This window comes from Felis catus, chromosome E3 (assembly GCF_018350175.1).
Source record: "Felis catus isolate Fca126 chromosome E3, F.catus_Fca126_mat1.0, whole genome shotgun sequence".
NCBI classification, from domain to species: Eukaryota; Metazoa; Chordata; class Mammalia; order Carnivora; family Felidae; genus Felis; species Felis catus.
In genome coordinates, this window is record NC_058383.1 from 4948460 (window position 1) to 4974167 (window position 25708).

Here is a 25708-nt window from a genome sequence, read left to right on the forward strand (position 1 = left end):
TTCCACAGCGGCTGCACCAGTTTGCTTTCCCACCAGCAGGACACCGGGGTTGCCTTTTCTCCGCATCCTCGCCAGCACTCGTTATCTCTTGTTTGGGGACCTTTGTTGTTTTACTAGCCATTCGGACAAGTGTCAGGTGATATCTCGTCGTGGTTTGGATTTGCATTTCCCTGAGAAGTAGTGATGTTGAGCATTTTCACGTACCTGTGGGTCACGTGCATGTCTTTTTTTGGAAAAAAGTCCATTCGGGGTGCCTGGGTGGCCGTCAGGCATCCGACTCTTGATCTTGGCTCGAGTCTTGATCTCAGGGTCGTGAGTTTGGGCCCCGTGTTGGGCTCCACACTGGGTGTGGAGTCTACTTAAAAAGAAAATGTTTAGGGCCACCTGGGTGACTAGGTCGGTTAAGCGTCTGACTCTTGATTTAAGCTCAGGTCATGATTTCATGGTTCACAAGATCAGGCCCCATGTGGGGCTCTGCGCTGATAGCATGGAGCCTGCTTGGGATTCTCTCTCTCCCTCCCTCCCTCCTTCTCTCTCTCTCTGCCTCTCCCCTGCTTGTACGCGTGTGCACTATCTCTCAAAAATAAACATTTAAAGAAAAAAAGGTATTGGACACCTGAATGGCTCAGTCAGTGAAGCATCTAACTTCAGCTCAGGTCGTGATCTAACAGTTCGTGAGTTCGAGTCCCACTTTGGGTGAGCCCTGCTTCTCTCTCTGTCTCTCTCTCTCCCCCCTCCCCCTCCCCCTCCCCCTCCCCCCCTCCCTCCCTCTCTCTCTGTGCCCCTCACTCACTGGTGTCCTCTCTCTCAACAACAAAAACAAAAAAACCACAAAGTGTTGCTTAAAAAAAAAGAATGTTCTGCTCCTCTGCCCATTTTTTTTTTTAATTTTTTTTTTAACATTTATTTATTTTTGAGACAGAGACAGAGCATGAACAGGGGAGGGGCAGAGAGAGAGGGAGACACAGAATCTGAAACAGGCTCCAGGCTCTGAGCTGTCAGCACAGAGCCCGACGCGGGGCTCGAACTCACGGACCGTGAGATCATGACCTGAGCTGAAGTCGACCGCTTAACCGACTGAGCCACCCAGGTGCCCCTGCCCATTTTTAAATCTTACTGTTTTTCTGCTAGTGGGTTGTATGCCTTCTTTATATATTTTGGGTATCAACCCCTTGTCAGAGGTATGATTTGCAAATGTTTTCTCCCATTCTGCAGATCGCCTTTTCGTTTTGTCGGTCATTCCCTTTCTCCGTGCAGAAGCTTTTCGGTTGGATGTGGTCCCTCCCTGTTTAGTTTTGCTTTTGTTGCCTTTGGTTTTGGGGTCAAATCCAAAAAGTCATCACTGAGACCAATGTCTGGGAGCTCACTGCCTGTTTTCTTCTGGGAGTTTTATGGTTTCAGGTCTTATATTTAAGTCTTTCCATCATTTTGAGTTGGGTCGTGTTGTGGTGTCCAGGTTCATTCTTCTGCACGTGGCTTCGGTTCTCCCAGCACCATTGCTTGAAGAGACTGTTCTGGCCGCCTCGTATATTCTTGCTGCTATGTTGTAAATTAGTTGGCTTTATTTCTGGGGTGTGTGTCTGTTTTTATGCCAATACCATACTATTTTGATTACTGTAGCTTTATAATATCGTTTGGAATCTGGGAGCATGATGCCTCCAGCTTTGCTCTTCGTTGTCAAGATTGCTTTGGTGATTTGGGGTCTTTTGTGGTTCCGCATAAATTTTAGGATTATTTCGTCTATTTCTGTGAAAAATGCCATTGGAATTTTGATAGGGATTGAGCTGACTCTAGATTGCTTTGGGTAGTGTGGATATTTTGACAGTATTAATTCTCCCAGTCCGCGAGCATGGAAACCTTCCCATTTATTCTTGTCTTCAGTTCTTTCATCAGGTCTTAGGGTTTCCAGTGCACACGTCTTGCCCCTCCTTGGTTAAATTGATTCCTTCATGTTTTTGGGGTGCAACTGTAAGTCGGATTGCTTTCTTATTTTTCTTTCTGATAGCTCATTAGCTTATGCCAACAACAGATTCCTATATACAAGTACATACCTTGTGTTATTGTGCTTCGCAGGTACTGCTTCACTTTTTAAATTTTTTTTAAATAAGTAAAGGTTTGTGGCAGCCCTGCCTTAAGCAAGTTTGTTGGGACCACTTTTCAAACAGCATCAGCTCACTTTATGTCTTTGTCACATTTTAAAGGTTCTTGCAGTATTTCAATTTTTTTCATTTTGTTATGTTGACGTGTGATGGGTGGTTATGACTCACTGAAAGTTCCGATGATGGTTAGCATTTTTTAGCAATAAAGTATTAAAAAAAATTTTTTTTTTTACATTTATTTATTTTTGAGAGACAGAGACAGAGCACAAGCAGGGTAGGGGCAGAGAGAGCATGAGACACAGAATCCAAAGCAGGCTCCAGGCTCGGAGCTGTCAGCACAGAGCCTGAGGCAGGGCTCGAACTCACAAACTGTGAGATCATGACCTGAGTCGAAGTCGAATGCCTAAACGACTGAGCCACCCAGGCGCCCCACAATAAAGTATTTTTTAATTACAGTGTGTACATTGTTTTTGTAGACACATCATTGCACACTTTAAATAGACACTGCACACTTGGGGCCCCTGGGTGGCTCAGTGGGTTAAGCGTCTGACTTTGGCTCAGGTCATGATCTCGCAGCTCATGAGTTTGAGCCCCGCCTCAGACTCTGCTGACAGGTCAGAGCCTGGAGCCTGCTTCAGATTCTGTGTCTCATTCTCTCTCTGCCCCTCCCCTGCTTGAGCTCTGTCTCTCTCTCTCGAATATAAAGAAACATTAAAAAAAGTTAAATAGATGTTGCACACTTAATAGACTGCAACGCGTGTAAACAGAACTTCTCTGTGCTGGGAAACCAAATGATACACGTTAGTCGCTGTACCGCAGTATTTGCTTTACTGCAACCGAACCTGCGTAACACTGTGCCCCATGTTATGTCTGGAGTCGTCCTGTAGCCTACAACTCTCCTGAATTTGTTTCCTGATTATTTTTTTAAGTTCGAAAGTATATTTTTCTTTTCTTAACATACTTAATCCTACATCATTTTCTGTCCTAATGATAAAAGAAGTTTGTGCTATAATTTAAAAAGAAGGAAAAAGGGGAGGAAAAAAGAAATTTGTATCCATCATGGAAGTTTTGGAAAATGTAAAAAAGTGGAAAGATCAGAGATTTTCTACCCAGAAATCACACTGGAACTATTTAGGTTTGTTTACTTCTAGCTGCTTGTGTGTGGCTATGTTTTACAAATTAACAGTTTTTACTTACTTGAGAGAGAGAGCAGAAGCTGGAGAGGGGCAGAAAGAGAGAAAGACACAATCTTAAGCTGGTTCCATGCTCAGCGTCAAGTCTGACAACACAGGGCTGGATCCCACAGCCCTGAGATCGTGACCTGAGCTAAAAATCAAGAGTTGGCCCAATCAACTGAGCCAGCCAGTCGCCCAGATGTAATATTTTGTATACATTATATCCTTAAATATTGTTTGAGAGCATGTTTTTTATGTAGCTGCTGAGTATTCTATTACCTGGTTATGCCATTTTTATTCTGTGGATGGAAATTTACATTTTGTGTTACTATTGACAATTATATTTAATAATTATAATTCCGTCCATTATATTTATATATAAATATTTGTATACCTTTCCAATTTTTAAAGCTTTTTTTTTTTTTTTTTAATGTTTATTACTTTTGAGAGAGAGACAGAGCGTGAGCCAGAGAGGGGCAGAGAGAGAGGGAGACACAGAATCTGAAGCAGACTCCAGACTCTGAGCTCTCAGCACAGAGCCAGATGCGGGACACGAACTCACCAACTGTGAGATTATGACCTGAGCTTAACCCACTAAGCCACCCAGGTGCCCCTTAAAGCTCTTTTTATGTTAAAATATACACTTATACATATCAAAAGATATGAATGACTTCTAAAAAAATTTTTTTAATATTTATTTTTGAGAGAGAGACAGAGAGGAAGCCGGCGAGGGCAGGGAGAGAGGGAGACACAGAATCCGAAGCAGGCTCCAGTCTCTGAGCTGACAGCACAGAGCCTGATGTTGGGCTCAAACCCACAAACTGCGAGATCATGACCTGAACCAAAGTCGGACATTTAACTGACTGAGCCACCCAGGCGCCCCAACAGGAATGACTTTTTATTTTTATTTTTTTATGTTTTTATTTTATTTTGAGAGAGTGTGATCAGGGAAGGGGCAGAGAGAGAGGGAGACACAGAATCCAAAGCAGGCTTCAGGCTCCAAGCTGTCGGCACACAGCCCGACGCGGGGCTCGAACTCATAGACTATGAGATCGTGACCTAAGCCAAAGCCGGACGCCCAACCGACTGAGCCACCCAGGTGCCCCAGGAATGACTTTTTAACTGAATTCTTAGATTGTGAAACATTTAATACAAAATTTACATTTTCTGAGAAGGATAAGCAAACATCTTTACAACGTGGATGCATTTTGCCATGTGAAGAAAAGTCTACGCACAAGACCTATTGTAGGATTCCAGTTATCTCACCTCCTGGGGTGGGGGTGGGATTGATGGCCAGAGGACACAGGGGGCCCTTGGGGGTGCTGGAAACGTTCTTTATTGTGATGGTGGTGGCAGTTAAGCAGTTAAAGCATTTGTCAGGACTTGTCCACTCACACTGGGTGATTTTGCTGTGTCCACCTCAATAAAGTGGATTTAAAAATACACACAGCTCTCCGTACCCACATTGAGAAACCAAGCGTTCAGTGACTTAGAATTCCCTGTGCGTCCTCTCCTTCCCCATCCTGACCTTTGTGAAAATTCTTCCTTTGCTTTAAAAAGTAGTTTTACCGCTTATATTCAGGTCTCCACATAGCAGTTTGGATTTGTGTGGTTTCAGAATTTATAGAACTGGATTCCTTGTCTGTTGAGTTTCTACTTTGGTGGTGTTCCTTTTGCCCATTTTTCTGTCAGGTCGTCTTTTGCTTCCTCGATCTGCAAACACGTACATTATGTAGTCCGTTCTTTAGCAGCTGCAAGTAAGTGTCGTGAATATGCTCTCCTGGTCCTCAATGTGCTTTGTACTTGCATTGAGTCCTGTCTTCACTTCCTTCCGTTCTTGATTTTAACCTTCACTTGTCAACCTTTTCATTTATGATTTTTGTTTCTTATTTAAGAAATCTTTTTCAGGGCACCTGGGTGGCTCAGTCGGTTGAGCGTCCGACTTTGGCTCAGGTCATGATCTCATAGTTTGTGGGTTTGAGCCCCGCATCAGGCTCTGTGCTGACCGTTTGCTCAGAGCCTGGAGCCTGTTTCAGATTCTGTGTCTCTTTCTCTCTCTGCCCTTCTCCCGCTCACGCTTTGTCTCACTCTGTTTCTCAAAAATAAATAAATGTAAAAAAAAATTTTTTTTTTTAAGAAATCTTTTTCTATCCTAAGGATTCGAAGCTCATCTTCTTTATTCCAACAGCTCTTAGTCTGGCCTTTCACCTTTAGGTAGATCTTTAGTCTGTGTTTAATTGCGTTTTTGTGTGCGGTGTGAGTCTGGGATCCAGTCATTTCCCCCTCACACAGCGCAACATCGTAGCCCTTCCCCTGCTGCCAACACGAAGTGTTGGCCTCTGGTGGTGCAAATCTAGTGTGCCTTTTGCTTTTGCAAGAGCTTCGTGGCTGTTCTTAGCCCTTTGCACCTCATATCAGTTTTGGGATCAACTTTGCAAGTTCTGTAAACAAAAAGCTTAGTTCTTATTTCAGCTGTCTTTACTTTCTAGTTCACTCTGGAGGTAACTAACACATTACTGAGCCTTCCAGCCTTTGAACATAAAGTCGCTTTTCAAGTATTCCGGGGACCCTTTAATGTCTTCCAATTAAATTTTATCATTTTCACCTTTGGCTGACGTAGATCAAGCTCATAGAAATTTGTCTTTTGTCTTGTATCCAACAGCCTTGTTAAATTTCCCTATTAATTAGAATTCCTCTGCAGATGCTTTTTTTTTTTTTAATTGTATATAATAACTTCACAAATGACAGTTTTCTTTTTTTTTTTTTTTCCCTTTCGGGGCTGATCACCATTAAAATGTCCTGTGTCCTTTTGCAGTCAGTCCCTTCCACCCACCCCCAGGTATCCAAGGATCCTTTTGTCACTGTAGTTTTCTCTTCTCCACCCTGTCATAAATGGAATCCTACAATATGCTGTCTTTTGTGTTGCGTTTCTTTTACTCAGTAAGGTGCATCCAGGTTACATGGGTGTTTGCTTTTTTCCTAAGTGCTTGTAGAATCTCCTTTTAATGTATCTTGCTTGAAAGGTTCAGATCCCCCAATCTGTGAAGGCCTAGTCACATGTGGCAGATGGCTGCCTCTGCGGTCTCCCACTCCTTGGGGGCCTCCCATCAGACAGGCATTACTGCCTTGCTCTTACTGCACGTTGTGAACTTGTCTCTCGTACCTTGTCTCTTTGTTTCTAGTGCTACCTTCTGGATAGTTCTTCGGATTCCTGTACGAGATCACTAATGCTCTCTTCAGTGCTTATGATCATCTTAAAATGGAATTTTCATACAGAAATTACAAATTCAAACCAAGGTCAAAAGAGCAGAAGCCACCATTTAATCAGCTTCAGTAGTTTACTAACACGCCGAATCTTCAGGTACCCCCTGCTTCCCACAGATCCCATGGCACGATTACTTTGATGCAAATCTGAGACCTATCATTTTATCCGTAAATATGCTGATTTCTATAGCATAGAGCACTTTTTTAAAAAGTTAATAATTTCTTCGTACCAATAACTAACTGATCACGTTCTCCCAATGATCTCATAAATGTTATAAATTCCAAACAAGATTCTCACATTGGATATAGTGGATTTGTCTTGTAACTGTATTTTTTTTGTTAGTTTTTAATCACATTTAGTAGTGTACATGCAGGCAATCCAGACAACACAAATTCTGTAAACTCTCTTAATGTATAGATTTCTCATTTCCCTCTATTTCCAAAACAAGTTACTTGTTGTGGAGAATCCACATTCTGGATTTCCTTTCTTGTATATTCACCATGTCACGTAACGTGCTCCTGCGTACCGCTGGCTGTGTGTCCTAGAAGATGGTAATTGTGTCTAGAAACTTGACAGACTCAGGGTTGATTTTTTTTGACAGTAATGAGTGGTGGGAATGGTACGTGATTCCTATTGGATCACCTCAGGAGACACCGGTCTGCTGGGCTCTGTGACGTTGGCAGCTGGTAACTGATATGTACATATTTTATTAGAGATTGCAAGATGTTGATATTCTGGCATTCCTTCTACAGTTATTAGCCAAAAATTCAAAAAAAAACAAAAAAACCCAATACTTTTCTTCCAAGTACTTGGTTATCTGAGGTATAAGCTTCTCACAGTTTAAGCAGAACAGATGCATGAATGCTTGACTCTTTCCCTCTCCTTAGCTGTGTGCCGAGTGCTGAATCGGTATTCTAGCATTCTCCAGAGGTGGACCTTAATTCTTTGAAACTATCTCAGCCCATTGCAGCAGAGTTGCTGATGTTCCCACGGTCCCCTTTTGGCCAGCGGAGTCCCTTCAAACCAGGCTCCTCGCCCTGCCACGGCCCCGGCTGTCGGACAGGTGTCTCCTTTCTGGCACCACAAGACGGTCTCAGGTTTCTTGCCCGGTCCTGCCATCTGGAAGCGGCAGCCATCTCCCCACGGAGTACCGTGTTGTTTTTGAGTAGGAAATGGTATTAGAGACTGTCACCTGGGCACCGGGTGCCCCATTCCTGCCAGGCGGGGTCACGGTTTCTAGGCCTTTTCGGTGCTAAGAGGTAGGAAATGCTGTTGTTACCCCAAAGAGGAAATGTATCCTTACTTCATATTGACACTTTCAACTTAAAGATCGGGATTTTTACCGCAACTGTATCTTTTTTTCTCTTATGCTAAAAATCTCGGTCTCCTTGAGCCCCGGTTTTTAGTAGGTCCACAGAGCCGTGTGCGCACCGACGTATGTGTGCAGAGGCCACACAGACTGATCACTTTCGGAATGCTCATAGTGGGAGGATTGCTGCAGGCGATTTGGGTTTTTTTACACTTGGTTTTGTTCTTATGGAACATCCCCCCCAGGGATGGACAGCCAACTTCTGTTGTTGGAAGCTCACCTGAAATAATCCTTCCGTTTGGCTAACACACCGCTAGGTTCATTTCTTTCACCCTCGATGTTAGGAATTGCTTTCCTTCTTTTAATTTTTATGATTATGTAAAACAATGACATGGTTCCAAAGACAACTCTACAGAGCAAGAGACACTCAGAGAGATCTCCTTTCCATCCTTCTTCCCTGAGGTCACCGTTAGTTTTTAACTTGGCTTTTCCATAATTCTCACCTATTTACATATAAAAGCAAATACGTATACCACTTTGCATTCCTCCTCCTCTTCGATAAAAGGTAGCTAAGTCTTCATGCTGCCGTGGGTGTTGTTGTAACTTGTAACTTGACCGTGTGTCCTGAGGCCACCCTCACTCTCCTGCTGCTAAGGACTCGGTACTCCCTGGACGTGCTGTGGTGTATGAATTGAACAGCTCTCCAGGGGTGGACGTTGGCGTTTCCAGCCTCTGCTGTTGTAAGCAGTGATAGCCTTTTGTATCTGTCCTTCTCCGTTTTTGCCAGTTGGTGTTTTTTCTTTGAAGTGTATTTATTTTGAGAGAGCGCGCACACCCCTGCACGAGCCGGGAGGGGCAGAGGAGGAGAGATTGATTCCCAAGCAGGCTCCCGCTGTCTTTGCAGAGCCCGACTTGGGCTTGAGCCACGAACTGTGAGATCATGACCTGAGCCGAAATGGAGTCGGATGCTGAAGCAACTGAGCCCCCCGGGAGCCCAGCCAGAGTGTCTGTTAGGTCCCTCCAAGCGGGGCTGCGGGGGCAAAGGGTACAAGCACGCGCGTGGCCTGCCGTCTCGATCCGGCTGACGGCTGTTGTGGCTTTACTAGAATCCGGGAAGGAGTCGCTCCGACTGGATGCTCTCCACTTTCTCTTCCCCTTTTTTAAAGGGTAGAGAACAGCCCAGGTCTCTGAAAACTGACCTCGGTCACCTGGCAAAGTTGCTTGATTTCTCTTTGGAGCTCTTTGTGGGCAATATAATCCTGAAACTTGACAAATGTTTATCTTTCTGAAATTTCAGCAAATCCCTTTATGAACACTCCAAGAACTTCACCGTGTCGCTTGTGCTAGGCAAGGATATCATCCCCAGGTGAGTCTGCCGGCGCTTCCTCGGGGCTCGGGGCAGCTGAAAGACCGGATTTTGAGCTTCAATCTGGTCTTCTGCTAAACAGGTTAAGTGTGACCAACTTGGAAGATTTGAAGAAGAGAATCTTGCGAGTGATCGCGCACTGTAACAAGCCCAAGGTAACCTGGGGGTGCCCGGAAGAGGGTCTGCAGGAGTTGGAGGCTGTGTGTGCCCCGAGAGGAAGTTTCTCAATTCAGAGGCTCTTAGCCCAGCGCATTCGATGCCGTTGCCTGAGGCTCTCTCTCCCCGGGGTACAGCTTCCATCTGGGTCTCGGGGCCGATGCCAAGGAAAGCACACGGCTCAGTCCTGAAATGCCACGGTTAGAGACTGTGGTAGAACCTTCCCTGTTCCACTTCAGTGATGCGCTTTCTTTGCCCTGTCTTGTGACCAACAGTATTCTGATGCTTTTGGTCCCAAAGCTTAGAAAATAAGGCTGCCAAATAGAGTTTAAGAATTATTAGTATACCATGGAATGTTGTAGTCATTAGAAATGGTGACATAAATTTACATTTACCAATAGAGAAAGATATCCATGATGTACTGAGAAAAAAAACACATTTTTTTTTTTTTTTTAAGGGCAGATTTAAAAATGATCCACTTCAGCTCAGGTCATGATCTCTCAGTTCGTGGGTTCAAGCCCCGCATCAGGCTCTCTTGACAGCTCAGAGCCTGCTTCCAATCCTCTGTTTGCCTCTCTCTGCCCCTCCCCCAATTGAGCTCACTCTCTCAAAAGAAACATACATATATATATATATGTATATATATATATACATATATATGTGTGTGTATATATATATACATATATGTGTGTGTGTGTGTGTGTATATATATATATATGTATATATATATTTTTTTTTTTTTTTTTTTTTAAGGATTCTCAGGGGCACCTGGGTGGCTCAGTCAACTAAGCATCCGGCTCTTGATTTTGGCTCAGGTCATGATTTCACGGTGCAGGAGATCGAGCCCCGTGTCAGGTGTCGACATCATAGAGCCTGCTTGGGATTCTTTCTTGCCCTTCTCCCTGGCTCACAGTCTCTCTCTCTCTCAAAATAAATGAACATTTAAAAAAGTAATATAAAAATGATTCTTAGAGGTATGTTTGAAGGCAGCGGATGATAGGTGGTAACAAGGATGTAGAGTTTTTGATGATTTAATTTACTATGAAAACAAAGTTTACTGACTTTCAAAAAAATTCTTTTAATAAGCTTTCTCCTTACCAACTACTCCCCACTCCTCAAATTTTTAAAAAGTAATGTGCTTAAGGGAAAGAACGAAGCTGGTTGGCAGAACTGCTTAAAAAGAATTAAGGGTCACTTTTTCTCAAAATCTGTATGATGTGGTTTTTACTGTTGCTTCAAGTTTGATGTGGCTTCGTTGTGCAAGAGATACAGGAGTTCGGGCCACTGAGGTCCACGCTCCTAAGACCCGTGGTTTAAACAAACCAGGGAGGCATTTGAGCTCTGAGGTCACCGTCCCGCAGCAAGTGCTGTGGTCCGAGGTCTGTGTGGCCCGGGAAGGACCGGGTAACAGGCACCTGCCTTCTTGCTCTGCCCTCAGTACAAGATCCTGCTGCGCGGGTGCTGGTATGAGCTGTTCGGAGGCGACCCTGACAACCTTCCAACAGAGCTGGACGGGGGCGCCCAGGGACACCTGACGCAGCCGCTTCTGGGGGAGCAGAGCCTGCTGACGCACGGGTCCCCGACATACAGCTTCTCCAGCGACTCCCCCCTGGAGTCCCCCGCCAAGTACCCCCATCTCTACCCTCCCGGCAGGATCATCCACCTGGAGGAAGAAGGCACCTCAGGGAGGTGAGTGCGGGCGGCGTGGCTCGGTCCCCCTTGACACGCGCTTCCAGCCAAGGGGGGCGCTCCGCTAGTTCAGCTTCTGTCTGTCTCAGGTTTTGCCGCGCCGCCGCTCGGTACAGTGCGAGGTGGGCACACGAATCACAGTTCAGCAAAATACTCATCGGCCCGAAGATGTTAACGGACCACATGCCCGACGTCCTGATGAAAGCCTTGGACAGCGTGGTGTCCGACAGGGCCGCCTACGTTTTCTGTCCCCCCGGAGGTGGCTCCAACGTGGACGTGGTGTAAGTAGAGCTACTCTAAACCGCTCGAGGACGGCAGACTCACACTTTTGTTCTTACGTGGACAGTAGCAGAGTGACGTCCGTGATGCCGGTGGATGTCCGTCGATAGGAATCCGACAGGTACTAGATTTGGTGGTCTTCTGAATCATGGAACGATTTGGGAAGTCATTTTGGTCACAGTGTTAACAAGATCGGGTGTCAGGAGAGAACATGGAGATGACGGGACTCGTGTAGGAAGCTTCGGGAAGCTCCAGGGCAATTCCCTGATGATCTCAGAACCGTCCCAGCAAAAGTTGGGATCCACGGCCAGGTTTAAGGACCTGACAGATCTGTGGACTCTCACCCGCCCCCCCCCCCCCCCCCCCCCCCCCCGTCCCACCTGTTCACTGACAGGGTCTTGTCTTACCACTGTTTAGGAGTCTGAACCCGGCAGACTGGATTTTCCTGGCTACACAATCTTAGTGCGTCACTGTAAGGGTACGGACGGGTCTTCTGGGTGGCGCTAAGGGTCAGCCCCGAGGTCAGGCTGGGAACTGGGGCCACTGCTCCTCGGCACTCCAGCCTCAACATCAAGCTGCTTTATTTTCACCTGTTACTTTGGCTTTTGGACCTCAGCCGTGGATTCCGAGGGAGTTTATAATAAAGCACTTACACGTGTCGTTCGTGTCTGTACAGTGACGTACTCTTCCACTGGATGTTTGCGGGAAGGCCTGTTTTACTGGCTAGTTTTACAGCAATCGCGTTTGAAAAGCTTTCTGTCTGAACAAAAATGAAGTCTTCTTGGATAGTTTTTTTCTTGGAGCTCTGGGCTAAAGACTGAGATTGCAAAGGCATCTGATTTAACCCCACCGAACGCTAGGAAATGACGGTAAATTGGTCTCTTTAAAAAGCATAAATACACCAGGATGGGGAGAGAAGAGAAGGAACAGATGGTTGACTGGAGGAAACAGGATCTTACGTGGAGGAGGAAAGACCAGAACTGCCCTGGGTTACAGCTCAGATTCCCCAGGCACCTGGGACAGAGCGCGGCACAGGACTAGTCAGGTGAGCTGGTCTGCCAGAAAGCTGGAAGAAATCTGGCCCTTGGTTCGCGCTGGGGTGGAGGGGGCCCCGGACAGCAGCGCACTCGAAGGCAAGGGGATGAGGTCTCTCAGCTTCTCACCCTTGGCTGCCAGAACCTTCATGAAGAGTCTCCAAGTTATCTGACCTCTAGAGACCCTTCCCTCAGGGCCTCTGAGCTGTCACAGCCATTAACGCCTTAGGTTCCGCAAACCTGCAAAGGCCCATTTAGAAAACTCCAGTTCAGATGCCACGGTGATGTCCAGTTGCTGTGAGTTTGGGTTCTAGACACAGTTCCTGTACACTCGGGGCAGAAAGCTGACAGATCTGAGACGCCCGTGGACGCCACCTGTGGGCTTGTTTCCAATCTGCTTTGTAAAGGCTGTCGACCTTTAAGCCCGAGGCCAAGGACCACCAGGCACGTGAGCGACCGGGAGAAACAAGCGACCGGGAGAAACTTCCAGCTACCCCCACCACAGCTTGCGGACAGAGAAGACAGATCCCAACACTGAAAAAGTGGCAGAGAATGAGAAAGAACACCTGAAAGTTAAAAGCAAGAAAGATGAACTCCAAAGCAGCCAGGCGGCGGCCACCTGCAGAAGGGCAGGCAGGACAGAGGGGGAAGTACAAGGGACAGCAGCCGCACAGGGTGTGCAAGGCGGGAAGACATCCCACACAACTGCAGTGGCCAAGACATGAGAGCACGGGTTCCCCACATGCTTCTTTCTCAGGAAACACCCGGAGAATGTGTTTAGCAAGAGGAAGCAAGAGACAAGGAGCCGGGGGCACCGGCTGGCTCGGTAGGTAGAGCAGTGCCTCCTGATCTTGGGGTCGGAGTCTGAGCCCCACATTGGAGGTAGAGATTACTAAAAAAATAAACTCAAAAAAAAAAAAACCAAAAACATCGACACATAAGAAAAGTGGTGGCCAGAGGATTCTGAGACTTTAGGAAAATGCAAATTGCTGAAACTCAGCAAACATCCTGAGGAATTTCGGTATCGGCTGGAAGTCTGCAGTTAAATCGTGAAGCACACAGAAGAGCAAATAGTCTTAATTATCCTCAAAGAAATGAGTAGTTGTGCAGCACAGTCCTGTTCCTCAGTGGCTCAGCCAGGCGCATCTGCACAGTAACACGGATGCTAAATAGCAAACACCAACCAGGATCGGGAAGGAAAGGTATGCCGGGGGCGGGGTGCCACTGGGAAAGAGCCGGGGCTCCCGGGAGAACCAGTGGTAACGGCTGAAACTGAAAACTGCAACCAGCACCAAAGTCCTGTGACTTCGCCAGACCCCCACGGAGGGGAGAGGGGCTGGAGGGTGAAGCAAAGAGCCGGCGGTCGCATCAGGCACGCACGCACGCCTCTGTGACGAAGCCTCACCCAGCGGGACGGGTCCAGAGAGCTGGCGGTTTGGATCGGTGAACACGGGGAGATTTGGGGTGGGGAGGGAGCTGGGAACCGCGTGGGGGCTCTGTGTTCTCCCCCACACCCGGCCCTACGCATCCCTCTTTGCTAAGCAACTGGTGATAAAAACTGGTAGGTAAAAAGCTACATCACTTAGCCGTGTGGAGATAAAATGAAGGTTAAAAGAACTCAAACTGGTTGCCTTGGGGGAGGGTGTGATGGGAGACAGCGGTTTTTGTAGCAAACCTTCAGAACTACATGGTCTTGAAACTGCCTTTTAAAAACATCTTTAAAAAATACTCAAAAATAAAGCAATCTTCAGAATAATATAAAGGATTTAGAAAATGGATTCTGACATTACCTGTTCATTGAAGTACAGTTTCAGGCTTAAAGTCATAATCGGCCTCCTTCCCCCTTTTCGGGCTCCCAACAGCCGCCAGCTTTAGCCCAGAGCTCTGGCCCCAGTTGCACGAGCACCCATGTGGACGCCCCACCCGCATCCGAAGGTCCCAAACCGAGCCTGACTCCCCACCGGTCCCTGCTGACTCTTCAGCTTCTCCCCTGGAGGGGCCTCTCCCCGTCCCCCAGCATGAAAACCTGCACTGGAAATAAGTGTTTCCAAGCGCCTAGGATTTCAGGTGAGGCAAACGTACACACACCCCAGGAGGTCGTTCGAGCTCTCAAGAATTCAAGTATTACAGTCATATATGATTCAAGGATTTATTAAGTCACACATGCAAAACATAACTGCTAATTGCATTAGCAAAAGATCAATGTAAAAACACTCCACAAGTCTGCAACGGTCAATTTAAAAAACTTTGTTCTAGTGGTTGAAAGGTCCAACCTTGGATTCTTGCCAGCGGGTAAGTTGTACAGAACTTGGTTAGCACGAGCACGGGCTTACAGAACCTCACAGACCCAAAGGAACGTGGTTGATTAGGCAGAGCGACAGGAAGCGTGTGTCCGGGGGAAGGCGGCCAGGAGGAGGGTCAGCATTAGTCAAGGTACAGTACTGGTGATCTGGCAAGACAGTGATGTTACGAAAGTTCATAGTTTAGGAATATCTAAAATATTTCAAAAACTGTAAAGCTGCAACACATGATTTTTACACCTAGTTACTAGAAAACTAAGGAAAGCGATTAGCTCTGAGTAAAGTAACAAGGGAACAGGAATGCACTTTCACTAATCTACAAAAAAAAAAAGTCTAATGCATTATCAGAAAGATTTTATAATACAAGGAGGCATATTGCTCATTAAGAAGGGGTTCTATAAGAAAAGCACTAAGTCAGCAACTATGGGAACGACCAGTTCAAAGATGAATTAAATGCCCGATCTCAGGAGGGATGGAGTCTAAGAAAAAAAGCTTAAAACACTTAGTGATGATACCGACCTTTCATCATTTACTGCATCTGACAGAAATTAACCTTTTAAGATTTTACCCGTGACACTTTCAGTTTAGTAATGACGTGCACAGTGTAGTGTTTTGTCAGAATACTGTCTTCGTCCTCTGATCGCGTCCCGTGGCCCGCACACCCTCCCCAGGTGCCCACGGCCACAGCGGACCCGTTCATCACAGGGGCGGGAGCCAGAGGGCGGTTCCAAATCTCAGCAAAAGCGAATACACTACTTAAAAAAAAAAAAAAATCTCACTACAAAATCAAAAAGATCGATCAGAGAGCTGAGTCATTACGCTCGTTCCAGGAGGACACACAGCTCGGTGCTGGGGGCGGCCTGGGGCCGGGCTGCGCCAGGCGGCCAGTCTCCGGAAGGAGGCTGGGGGCTCTCCCGGCAGAGACCAGCCAGCAGGGGTCTGCGCGTCCGAACTTGAGAGGCTGGCTGCGGTCTCTTCTCAAGACAAAGGTCTTAAACGGTTTAGTGCTTAGTGTTCTCAGCACAACAATGCAATTTAGTTCACAAGGTATTTTGGCAACTCTTAATCTGAGCAAGAATAGGGGCTTCTGAAAAATAAGGCTTTAAAAAAGCTTGCCATTTTAGGGCTAAATTTTAATATAATGTGAAAGTTTGAAGTCTTACACTTTAAACAAACAAAACCTAAAAATTACTGATTGGTTCAAAATGGTTTTATGGAAAAACTAATCTGTAACAAAAACTTGGCATTGAGTGCGAAGGCTCCACCATTTTTGAGCAAAGCGTACAAAGGTTCTGAGGGGGGCAGGGCAGGAGAGGGGCCCGGACATTTACAACAGCAGGCATTTTCTCTTCCTCTTCTTGACGGGAGGGGGGCAGAGAACCGCTCGAATAGCTTCATCAAACACTGTCTTGAGGCCTCGCTGCGTGAGCGCCGAGCACTCCAGGTATTTTACAGCACCTGCCGGGAGACAGCCTCTTTCAGCCCCGCTCTTCTCACCCGGACAAGGACGAAGCAGCAGCTCCCCGGGCCCCGCCACCTGCCGGCACGTGTGGCCCAGCTGAGCAGCCCTGACCCTGCACCCACCTGGTGAGCGTCATCACGACCCTGAGTCGGAAAACACGCTCTCTACTTCCCCAGACCGGAGTCCAGTCTGTCACGAAAATAAAACCCGTGCAAAGAAAGCAGACGTGAAAATGCAAGGATTTCCTACCGATCTCCTTCGCCATGGCCAACCCCTGCGGGTAGGTGATGGGAGTCAGCTTTTTCTCCTTCAGTTTCTCAATCGTGTCTTTGTCGTCCCTGAGGTCAAGTTTAGTTCCCACCAAGATGATGGGGGTGTTGGGACAGTGGTGTCGCACTTCAGGGTACCACTAGATGCAAGAGAGAAGAAAGTCATGACACGTTCCCCTCCCTCATGAACTTTCTTTGCCTAAATGATACCCATCCGGGTGCCCAACTGACCCCACCACCCCACCTTAGTCCCTCAGTGCTTTTGGCAGGAACCGCCCCCCCCCCCCTTCAATACTTTCAAGAACCACAGGCCTGCCTACCTGTGGGTGTTTGATCAGCAAACCAGGATTCCAAGACTAAAGACCCAACAGAACAGGCTCTACTTGTCAGTTGGGGGGGGGGGTAGGAAGGGAAGGTCTTCCTTCCCCAAAAAACTACCTTTTGGTAAAATGGGTCAAGCTCTTACATGAACTCTGAGAATCCTACCTACATATATTCAACAGTGAGCATGAATTATGTGGACTGAGGTCTTAGCCCTGCCACCACTACTCTCACTGGACACATCCCTGATCACAACGAACATCCCGCACATGGCACTTTTCACTGGAAGTGTGTGAAAGACGCAGGAGAGGAAAGTCATGGCCGCTGTTTTAGCAGATGACTCCATCAGATGGACTCGAAAGTGTTATTTTAACAAGGGATGCAGCGTTTCTGAATCAGACCCTGAACTTTAGAATTCTACATAATAAAGTCAATGATTTCAAAAATTGATCTACCTAAAGTAGAATTACAAAATCATTAAAATTTCTATCACTAAATGGTAGTTTTACCTCGCAAAGATGACACTATGTAACAAAACGCTGGTCTAAAACATCCCGGCTTACCTTTGCTCGAACATTTTCAAATGACGCAGGACTCACAAGAGAAAAGCAAATTAAGAATACATCCTATAAAGAGGAAAGAGAGGCATTTAGAAATGATCTCACGATGGCGAGCGCGCTTTGCTTCGTAAACACCGTGGGGACGATTCACGAGACGAAGTGCATGTTATGCACCAGCAGTCCATGTCTAAAGCTCACTCCCTGGTTACAACCCTTCAGTTCTGTCAGAAGCTCCCAGACCAGAACCAGCACATGAAGCAGCCAGCTACTTACGAGAAGAGGGGAGAGGATTTACTAGAATGTGCTAGCATTTCCTAGAGGCTGGAGAGGCCTCCAATCAGACCCCCAGGAGGCCTCTTCCTTCACACTCCCAACTCCCATTGGCAACTTTAATGCTCTTATATACAGGGACCAAACCAGGGTCAAGGTACCACTCATTTCTGTAAAACGTGGTCTGTTTTTCAAAAGCAGAGTCGGTTTAAAAAAACATGTATAAATGGTACGCTTTTCATTAAGCTCCCCAGGTGCACATTAAGTACACTTTCAGTTGACCGCTGGGTTGCAATTAAACTGCTTTAAGAACTGCCACCGGGGTCCCCGGCACAGAGTGGGGTCCGGCTGTTCACTGAGCACCTTCCGCCGTGACGGAGGTTCCCGGGTGTAAGCGGCATCTTCCCGGCTGTCGGTTCTCAGCCCCGAGCAGGGCTCTGGAGGACTCGACGCTGGGCAGTCGTAGCCGAAATAAAGATTCAGAGGAAAAGTCCGTGCAGAATAAATACCTGGAAGAATTTCCGACTAAACGTAAAACCTCTGCCCCACTCTATTGTGTCAAGAGTCAAATTTAAATATTTAGCTGTATTAAAAATGCCTAAGAGTTTCTAAAATGCTAGGTTTATAAATCCCTTTCTTAGAAAAAGGCAATTCTGCTACTTTGTGAAATGTATCTTCTCCCAAGCTAACACAATTCCCAAGCTAGCACTTTCAATCATCCAGCTGATCCCTTGTACCTGGAAAGGGAAAGAAACATCCCACACAACAGCTTTTTATAAATGACATTTAACAAACGCTAGCGCATGCACAGGCTCGTCGGAGAATCACCGCGGCAGGTCGGCACCGGGTTACATCATTTGGAAGCAGGGGGAGGTTAGCTCAGCCGCAGAGCCGCGCCCCAGACACCAGAGACACCAGGGGACACCAAAGCGGAGGAGGAGGCGCCCGCAGCCATGCTCAGTCCCGCTCCACGGTGGGTGGGCGTCACGTGGAGCCTCGACGGCCTGGGAGGCCCCTCACGAAGGTCCCTCCTTCCACGCAGGAGGAGGGAAGCAAGCAGTTCACAAACCGCTTTAATTCGAGCTAGTAGGTAAACTGTCTCGCTCCACTGAAAGCGCATTTCATCAAGCAAAACCCAACCTCGAGTGAAGGGAACACAAAGCACTCAAGGAACGTGGGGCTCGAGAGGAAATCCTGGGGAACTAAGTGAAACGAGAGAACAGTAAAGCTTGAAACTGAAGTCGACTGAAAGTTTTACATACGGCAATCGGCTTGTCTTTGCCCCTGGAGGTTATATCCTTACCATACGTTTCTCCAACCTAGTAATGCATGAGAACTGTGTTTGAGTTTAGTAAAAACTGAGGAAAGTAAAAGTCAACACAATCCATTATTTCTTCTTCATCAGAATTCTGTCTCAACCCTCCCAAAGGATCCAAAAGCAGAGGACTATCTAGCATCTGTGACGCCAAACCCCACCGAAACTCCATCACACCTGTGAAGGCCATGATGAAGACAGAGGTCAGGCACACTCTGGCGGGAGGGAGGGGGGCTACCCACAGGAGCACACAGAAGGTTCCTGTTCCGGCAGCAGCGCCACCATGCCTGATGACACAAATGCCCGCCCGCCCGAGGAAGCGCACGGGCTCTGTCCACTCAGGAAACGTGCAGAAAGCGTGCGTTCCTCCTTAGCAAAGGCGTGTCCGTGCGTCCATTAGCAAGAGACACACGGGTCAAAGATCTCTGTCCATGTTCCGAGACACAGGCCCAGTGGCAGCAGCCACCAACGGGAGGCGCACCTGTCCGTAGGACCGGGCCTCTGGGAGGAAAGGGCCCCAAGAAGCACTGCTGGGTCTGCGCTGTGAAAGTGACAATCCGCAAGTGCGGATTGAATTCAGGGAGCTAGAGGACCTGAGTGAACGGTGTCAATGCACTGAGACCTTGAACTGCGCCCCCCCCGCCCAAGCCCCTGCAGCTCTGGACGGGACGCCACCCAGAGGGGACGGCACCTCCAGCGGCCACCACAGGGCTTTCAATTCGCCCCTGTTGCAACAAAAATCGAAAGAAAGACTTGCTCTTCAAGCAACACAGAACCCCACACGTCTTTTAACAGATGAACAAGAGAATTATTTTAATTTCCTCTCTCTCCAGCTTCTCTGACCCACGATTCTGAGAATATTAAAGTTGCCACTTTCATCTATGGGCTACTTTTAAAGATTTGTGCTCCCGACTCTTTATGGTGACACAGGGACCCCTGGGGATTGGCCACAAAAACGCAGCTCCAAAATATCCTCCAACCACATCTGTTCTACCTTTTTCAATTCTTAAAACATACTTTTTGATCAAGAAACATGCTTTTCCATCCTACGTTAACATTCCACCATCTGCCCATTCCCTTCTCCTCCTTCCCCCAGCCTAAATAAGGCTTTAAAAAGGTGTAAAGAATAATGTGGTAATTCTTCTAAAACAATAACATGGAAATCATAAAACGTCTAGTCCTTCTGACACTTCGCTCTTCCAGGAGGGATTCACTGCAGCCTTGGCCTCCCAACCAGACACCCCGCACAGACTCCTGCTGCTCGACCTTGGCAGGTGTCTCGATGTCCACGGGGGTCCCCGGAGGCCGGAGCTCCGTGGCAGGGCCGCCTGCAGCAGGACTGGCCCAGCCTTCCTCCCAGTGTGTCCTGGAGCCTCTTTATTCTGCCCGGGCCTCCCCAGGCCACGGGCTCCCCTTCCCTCTGGCCCGGACGCTGCTCTCCTCACACCGGCAGCCGACTCCCGACCACACAGGCTCCCGCCAGGCCTTCAGTGACTGCTCCGGGTCGCAAACACCGCTCCCTCACTGGCCAGGTCCACCGCCTCCACCAGGCATGCGGAGGGCACCACAGAGAGGTTCCTGGCGGAACGGGAGGGGACTCGGGGGTGGCTGGGATCTCCCAACTCCGAACACCCTAGCGCTGCTCGTGCACGTGCGCGCTCTCTCTCCCCCTCTCATTTCCTTCTCTTCTTAAGGCCTTCTGCCCGGCTTTTACTTTCAGGCCTGGAATAGTTCTTCCTACAGACATTCTAGGAACCGGGCAAAGGACCAGGGCGCAAACAGGACAGAGCAAAGATGCTGTGTGTGTGGCACCCACGGGGAGCTGCTCAGGAGAAAGAGGACAGCCCCGAACCCCAGGAGCCAGGCTACGGCGAGTTCCCACTGAATGTGACAATCTCCCAGAGCGCCCACGTCAGACCACGCAACCATGCTGACACGAGACCAGAAGCAAAGAAACGAATAGAAGACCACTTAACAATCTTGTCTAACCACAAACACAAGGTCACCGTGCAAACTATTGAAACCCCAAACGCCCCCTCTCGCAGCCAACGAGACTGTGTGACGGTGTCTGCACCAGTCACAGATTTGGCCCCAGAACTACCCTACTTCCTGCCAGCACCCAATCCAGAGCAAGCCCTCACCCAAATCACACACCCCGCAGTCCCCGAGGTGCAGGTCTCGTTTGGGGCACAGGAACAAACCCGACTTTGTTCAAACCACAGGTGTGTTCCTAGTGACCTGTGGCCGGAGGACACAGGTAGAGGCAGCCACCCGAACAAAGCAGAAAAAGCCAGGTGAAAATCCAAACGGCCAAGCCAGACACAGCCATTCTCCTTGCCTCCGCGCCACCACCCGGCACTCCCGAGCTGAGCGCACACACACCCCAGGTCCCCGCAGGCCCCCGCAGGCCCGGACACAAGAGGCCCGGCGCCTCGGGCAGCACAGGCCTCTCCGGAACCGCACGGAGCTCAGGCCTCGTGACCCCGACGAGGCACACAGGTTCCCACTCACACCACGTCCTGGACAGAAAGGCAAATGCAGCTGACTCGACACGACGCACGATGCTGGGCCCAAGCACTACACGGGTCACGCTGCCACGGTGACAAATCAACTCAAGACACACACAAAGAACGTGCAGGAGAGCAGGCTCCACGTCGGGCCTACTTCAAATGCAGGGCTCAAACTCCCAACCGTGAGATCAAGGCCTAAGCTGAGATCATGAGCCCAACATTTATCCCACCAAACCATCATGAGCCCCTATTACGGCACATTTTTAAAAAGAGAATATAAAGATAACTTACTAAAGGACAGGAAAGCCCTAAGGATTACTTAATTTAGAAAAATAAAACTTTCGAGGGCAATCTCTACTGAACAGGACTACCTGCTCGCCATCTTCTGGAGAACGCAGAAACGAATGCCTTAAACAGACCTAACTTCGCCACCCAAGCTGCCCAACAGAGGACAGCAGCATTAAATGCCCACAGGAAACATGACATCTATTTTGGGGGGGTCGCCAAACCCTAAGGGTGACATGTGGATACAAAATCGTCTACCGGCCCTTCAGGGGAGGTCTGAGCACCGTCACGGACAAGCCACATAAACAGGCCTTGTAGAGCCAACAACCAGAGACCACGTTCCAGTCAGTACAAAGTTCAGAGGCACCCCCGCTGCCAAGGTGCCAGCCGGCAGCCACCGGGCCTGCTCCCCCTGCAGGGACAGTGTGGCCCAAAGGAAGGAGACCTTCCAGGCACCAATCTCCACATTTGGGGCCGCCCCTCCGGGAGCCAATGAAACGTCCTCATCCGCAGGAGGCCAGCGGGCGCATCTTTAACTGCTACACAGCCGCTCTCCTCTCTGCTCAAAGTGCCCAGGACACCCGTCTGCTGGCGCGTGATGTGTCACACAGCACGTGTGAGCCATCTGAGGGCTAGAGTCGTGCCTCACCCCCTTAGCCGTTCAAGTGTCTGGCAGGAAAAGAGGAAAACAGAAGGGACACAGAAAGTTTAAGTCCTGCCCCAGAAGGACAACACCCTGCGGCTTGATTCAATCTGTCACTTTACCTGCGTGTGTTCTGGCATACAGAGCAGGGACCTTGCCAAGTCACCTTTGACTTACTGTGAGCCACTCCCTCAGAGAGAAAGGCCACACCCTGCCCGGACCCGTGAGTCACAAGAGGTGGCTCTCACTTCTCAGAAGTGACACCCCACCCTTCCAGATGGATCCAGTGGGTTAAAGACTCCTACTCTGTCAATAGGTTAGCAAATCCATTTAAAATCTGGAATTATCAAGCACCCATTGGGGACAGAAGAGTTTCCTAAACATGTTGAAGAACTCAAACCATTTGGTGATTATGAACTGATTTTCAAACCTTAATCAGTTAATTTTTAGCTGGAGATTAACTGAGCACTCATTCAAACCTCCCATTTTATAGTTCTGGTTACAATTCAATTGAAGGACAATCAGCAAAAATCTACAGCTCAAAGCAACTGGATTTGGCAATTCCTCCAGGAGAAAATAAATACAGAAGACAATGACTGTTGCATTCTACAAATGTACTCAAAAGTATAAAAAAAAAAACCTATCATTACTAAAAACGGAAAGTTAAATTTAAAAACAAAAGATTTGGGAAGACTAGAACTATGGTTATGTTCACCCACACTACACCCCCAAGACGGTGACGGTCAGGTCCATCCAAGGGTTGACACCTGCCTTCTCCAGGGTGTCTCCTTGACCCTGACCCCTCTGGTCATCCGGAGTTGCTGAGAGCACGCACAGCAACTTCTAGTCATTCGGGCCCAGCCAGCTGGGATGTGAAGAGCTCTCCAGATGTGCGTCTTCACCGCAGCAACACTGGAGTGTCTGTGACGTACCTGGACCCTTCTGTTAGCTTTATACATACTGCTCGTCTAATCCTATGTCGAGACAGGTGACAACTAGAGCCCTGAGGAAATCTGCCAGGGTCACAGAGCTGAGAAGCAAGGGCGCAGGGTGGAAACCTAAGGAGTCTGTGCTAGTGCGTATTCCTTTGGCTGGTTAGCCACTTGAGTCTCCAGAGTTATTTTCAAATACTTTTAAGACGAAGAACAAATGTGTAATGAGAGAAGCACACGATGCAAATAAGACAATTCCTAATTTAAAGAAAAGAGGCCTCTAAGCATATTTCCACCAACTCTCATTAGCTTTTGGTACACGGATCATTTAATCATCTGAAATGGAAGCAAAACAATCTAGAAGTTTTTCTGACTGGACGCTGTGGACATAATTTTACAAAACCGAAACCTGATTCTGCACTGAGAAGATGTAAGTGCTAAAGCCAAAGGGTGGCTCAGACGGTTAAGCGTCTGACTTCGGCTCAGATTGTGATCTCATGGTTCATGAGTTCGAGCCCTGTATGTGGCTCTGTCGGCACAGAACCTGCTTCAAATCCTTGGTCTCCCTTCTCTCTCTGCCCTTGCATCTGCTGCCCCCCACCCATGCTCGCAAAAATAAACATTAAAATAAATGATAATAATAAAGCATTAGAAAAAGGAGCATGAGTAACATAGAAAAACAATATCTGGCTGGCTCAGTCGGTGGAACCTAGGCTCTTGATCTCAGATTCGTGAGCATGGAGCCCAATTAAAATTAAAAAAATAAAAAGAAAGAAAAAATAATATTAAACCCAAAAGACAAGTCACTAACTTGATTTTCAAAAACCTTAATCCTAACAGGGCACCTGGGTGGTTCAGTCAGTTAAGCATCCGACTCTTGATTTTGGCTCAGGTCATGATCTCCCAGTTCAGGAGGTCGAGCCCCTCACTGGGCTCTGCGCTGAGGGAGCAGACCCTGCTTGGAATTCTCTCTGCCTCTCCCCTGTACACACTCTCACTCTCAAAATAAATAAATATTTAAAGGGTGGGGGGGGGGGTGCCTGGGTGGCTCAGTCGGTTAAGAGTCTGACTTTGGCTCAGGTCATGATCTCATGGTTCATGAGTTCAAGCCCCGCATCAGGCTCTGTTGCTGACAGCTCAGAGCCTGGAGCCTGCTTTGGATTCTGTGTCTCCCTCTCTCTATGCCCCTCCCCTGCTCACACTCTAGCTCTCAAAAAATAAACATTAAAAAAATTCTAATAAATACATATATAAATAAATTGCAACAATGGAAGCATGTAAACTGCACAGCACCATATTCTATACCAGGTTAAGACCAGAGAAATGAGAACAAGCCAACTCTGGGTTGGCATGTAGGGGACACATGCTACTGAACTAACATGAGCTTGCTACTAACTCAGGATGCCCCAAAGATGGCGATACAGCACACCCCTGAACAACACGGGGGGTGCTAGGGGGAAGCGTAAGGGGTGCTGACCCCCCCATGCAATCAAAAGTTCCCCAAAATTTAATGGCCTGCTACTGACTGGAAGCCTTACCAGTAACATCAACAGTCATATGTTAAGTGCATTAGGTACTGCGTTCTTACACTAAAGTAAGCCAGAGAAAAAATTTCCCTCAGATCTGGAGGAAGAAACATACTCACTGAAATGTACCGACAGGCCTAGTCTAAGCGGACATGTGGAGTTCAAATGTGTTGTTCACGGGCCAACTGTGCAAGCAAACCCACAGGTGATGTGCAATTTCATATTCAGAAATCATATATTCTAAAGGACACATTAAAAATCAGTCACGATCCTTACTGTTTGCGGATAGGATAAGGGACGTAATCTGTCATAATCTTCTTGTCCAGCTGTATCCCATAAGCCCAGATTCACCGGTTTTCCATCCACCATAACATTGGCAGAGTAGTTGTCAAAGCTGCAGAATGGAGTAAAAATGGTTAGTCTTTAGCCATGGAGCATTGGGCACAGATCAGGGACTCGAGTGACTGTCCCAGCGAGGGCCCCAGAGGAGATGCACCAAGGCCAGGTGCAGTCTGGGGGTTGCCGGGCCAGGGGGCGGAGCTAATGTTGGAGGGAAACTGGGAGGAGTGTAAGGAAAACAAACCAACACCTGGAGAAACTCGCCCAAGAAACAAAGGACAAGCTCCTCAATGTACCCGAAACAAAGCAGTGGCAGCAACAGGAACCTCTGCCTCTTCAACAGGACATTAAGATTCTTCTGCCCCAGAGAAACCGAGTATAAAATCAGTCCCTCTCTTTCAAATCCCACTTGCTGAGATTTTTCACATCCACATGTGGCTCATCTTCAGCAAGGTGGCGCGGCACGGAGCCACCGCACTGAGTCAGGGCGACAATTAGTCAGGTCGTGGTCATCCAGCCAGGCCTGCGACCCAAGCGCGAAGGGAACACGAAATGAACCTGATGTGAGAGGCTGTGGTGGACCGTTTCAGAGTGAGTGTACTGG

General features: G+C 47.9%; 2 protein-coding genes across 7 annotated transcripts in view; one reads left to right on the plus strand and one right to left on the minus strand.

The window, feature by feature from the left end:
* DAGLB (diacylglycerol lipase beta) overlaps window positions 1–16354 on the plus strand; it is a 38644-nt gene extending 22290 nt beyond the window's left edge. For 2 of the 4 annotated variants that reach the window (XM_023246211.2, XM_045048146.1), the window contains 5 exons: window positions 9146–9214; window positions 9297–9369; window positions 10809–11059; window positions 11149–11340; window positions 11756–11997. In XM_023246211.2, coding sequence (XP_023101979.1) covers window positions 9146–9214; window positions 9297–9369; window positions 10809–11059; window positions 11149–11340; window positions 11756–11801 — 631 coding nt within the window. In that variant the 3' untranslated portion in view covers window positions 11802–11997. Of the gene's footprint in view, window positions 1–9145; window positions 9215–9296; window positions 9370–10808; window positions 11060–11148; window positions 11341–11755; window positions 11998–14234; window positions 14897–16310 lie in introns of those variants that run through there. The other 2 variants (XR_006591316.1, XM_023246212.2) reach the window with 2 other exon arrangements.
* The window catches only part of RAC1 (Rac family small GTPase 1), a 30052-nt gene continuing 18851 nt past the window's right edge, over window positions 14508–25708 (minus strand). For 2 of the 3 annotated variants that reach the window (XM_045048149.1, XM_023246216.2), the window contains exons 3-7: window positions 25042–25159; window positions 18817–18873; window positions 17288–17350; window positions 16384–16543; window positions 14508–16130 (exon numbers count right to left, since the gene is read on the minus strand). In XM_045048149.1, the coding sequence (XP_044904084.1) occupies window positions 16000–16130; window positions 16384–16543; window positions 17288–17350; window positions 18817–18873; window positions 25042–25159 (529 nt within the window). In that variant the 3' untranslated portion in view covers window positions 14508–15999. The remainder of the gene's footprint in view (window positions 16131–16383; window positions 16544–17287; window positions 17351–18816; window positions 18874–25041; window positions 25160–25708) is intronic. The other variant, XM_023246215.2, reaches the window with a different exon arrangement.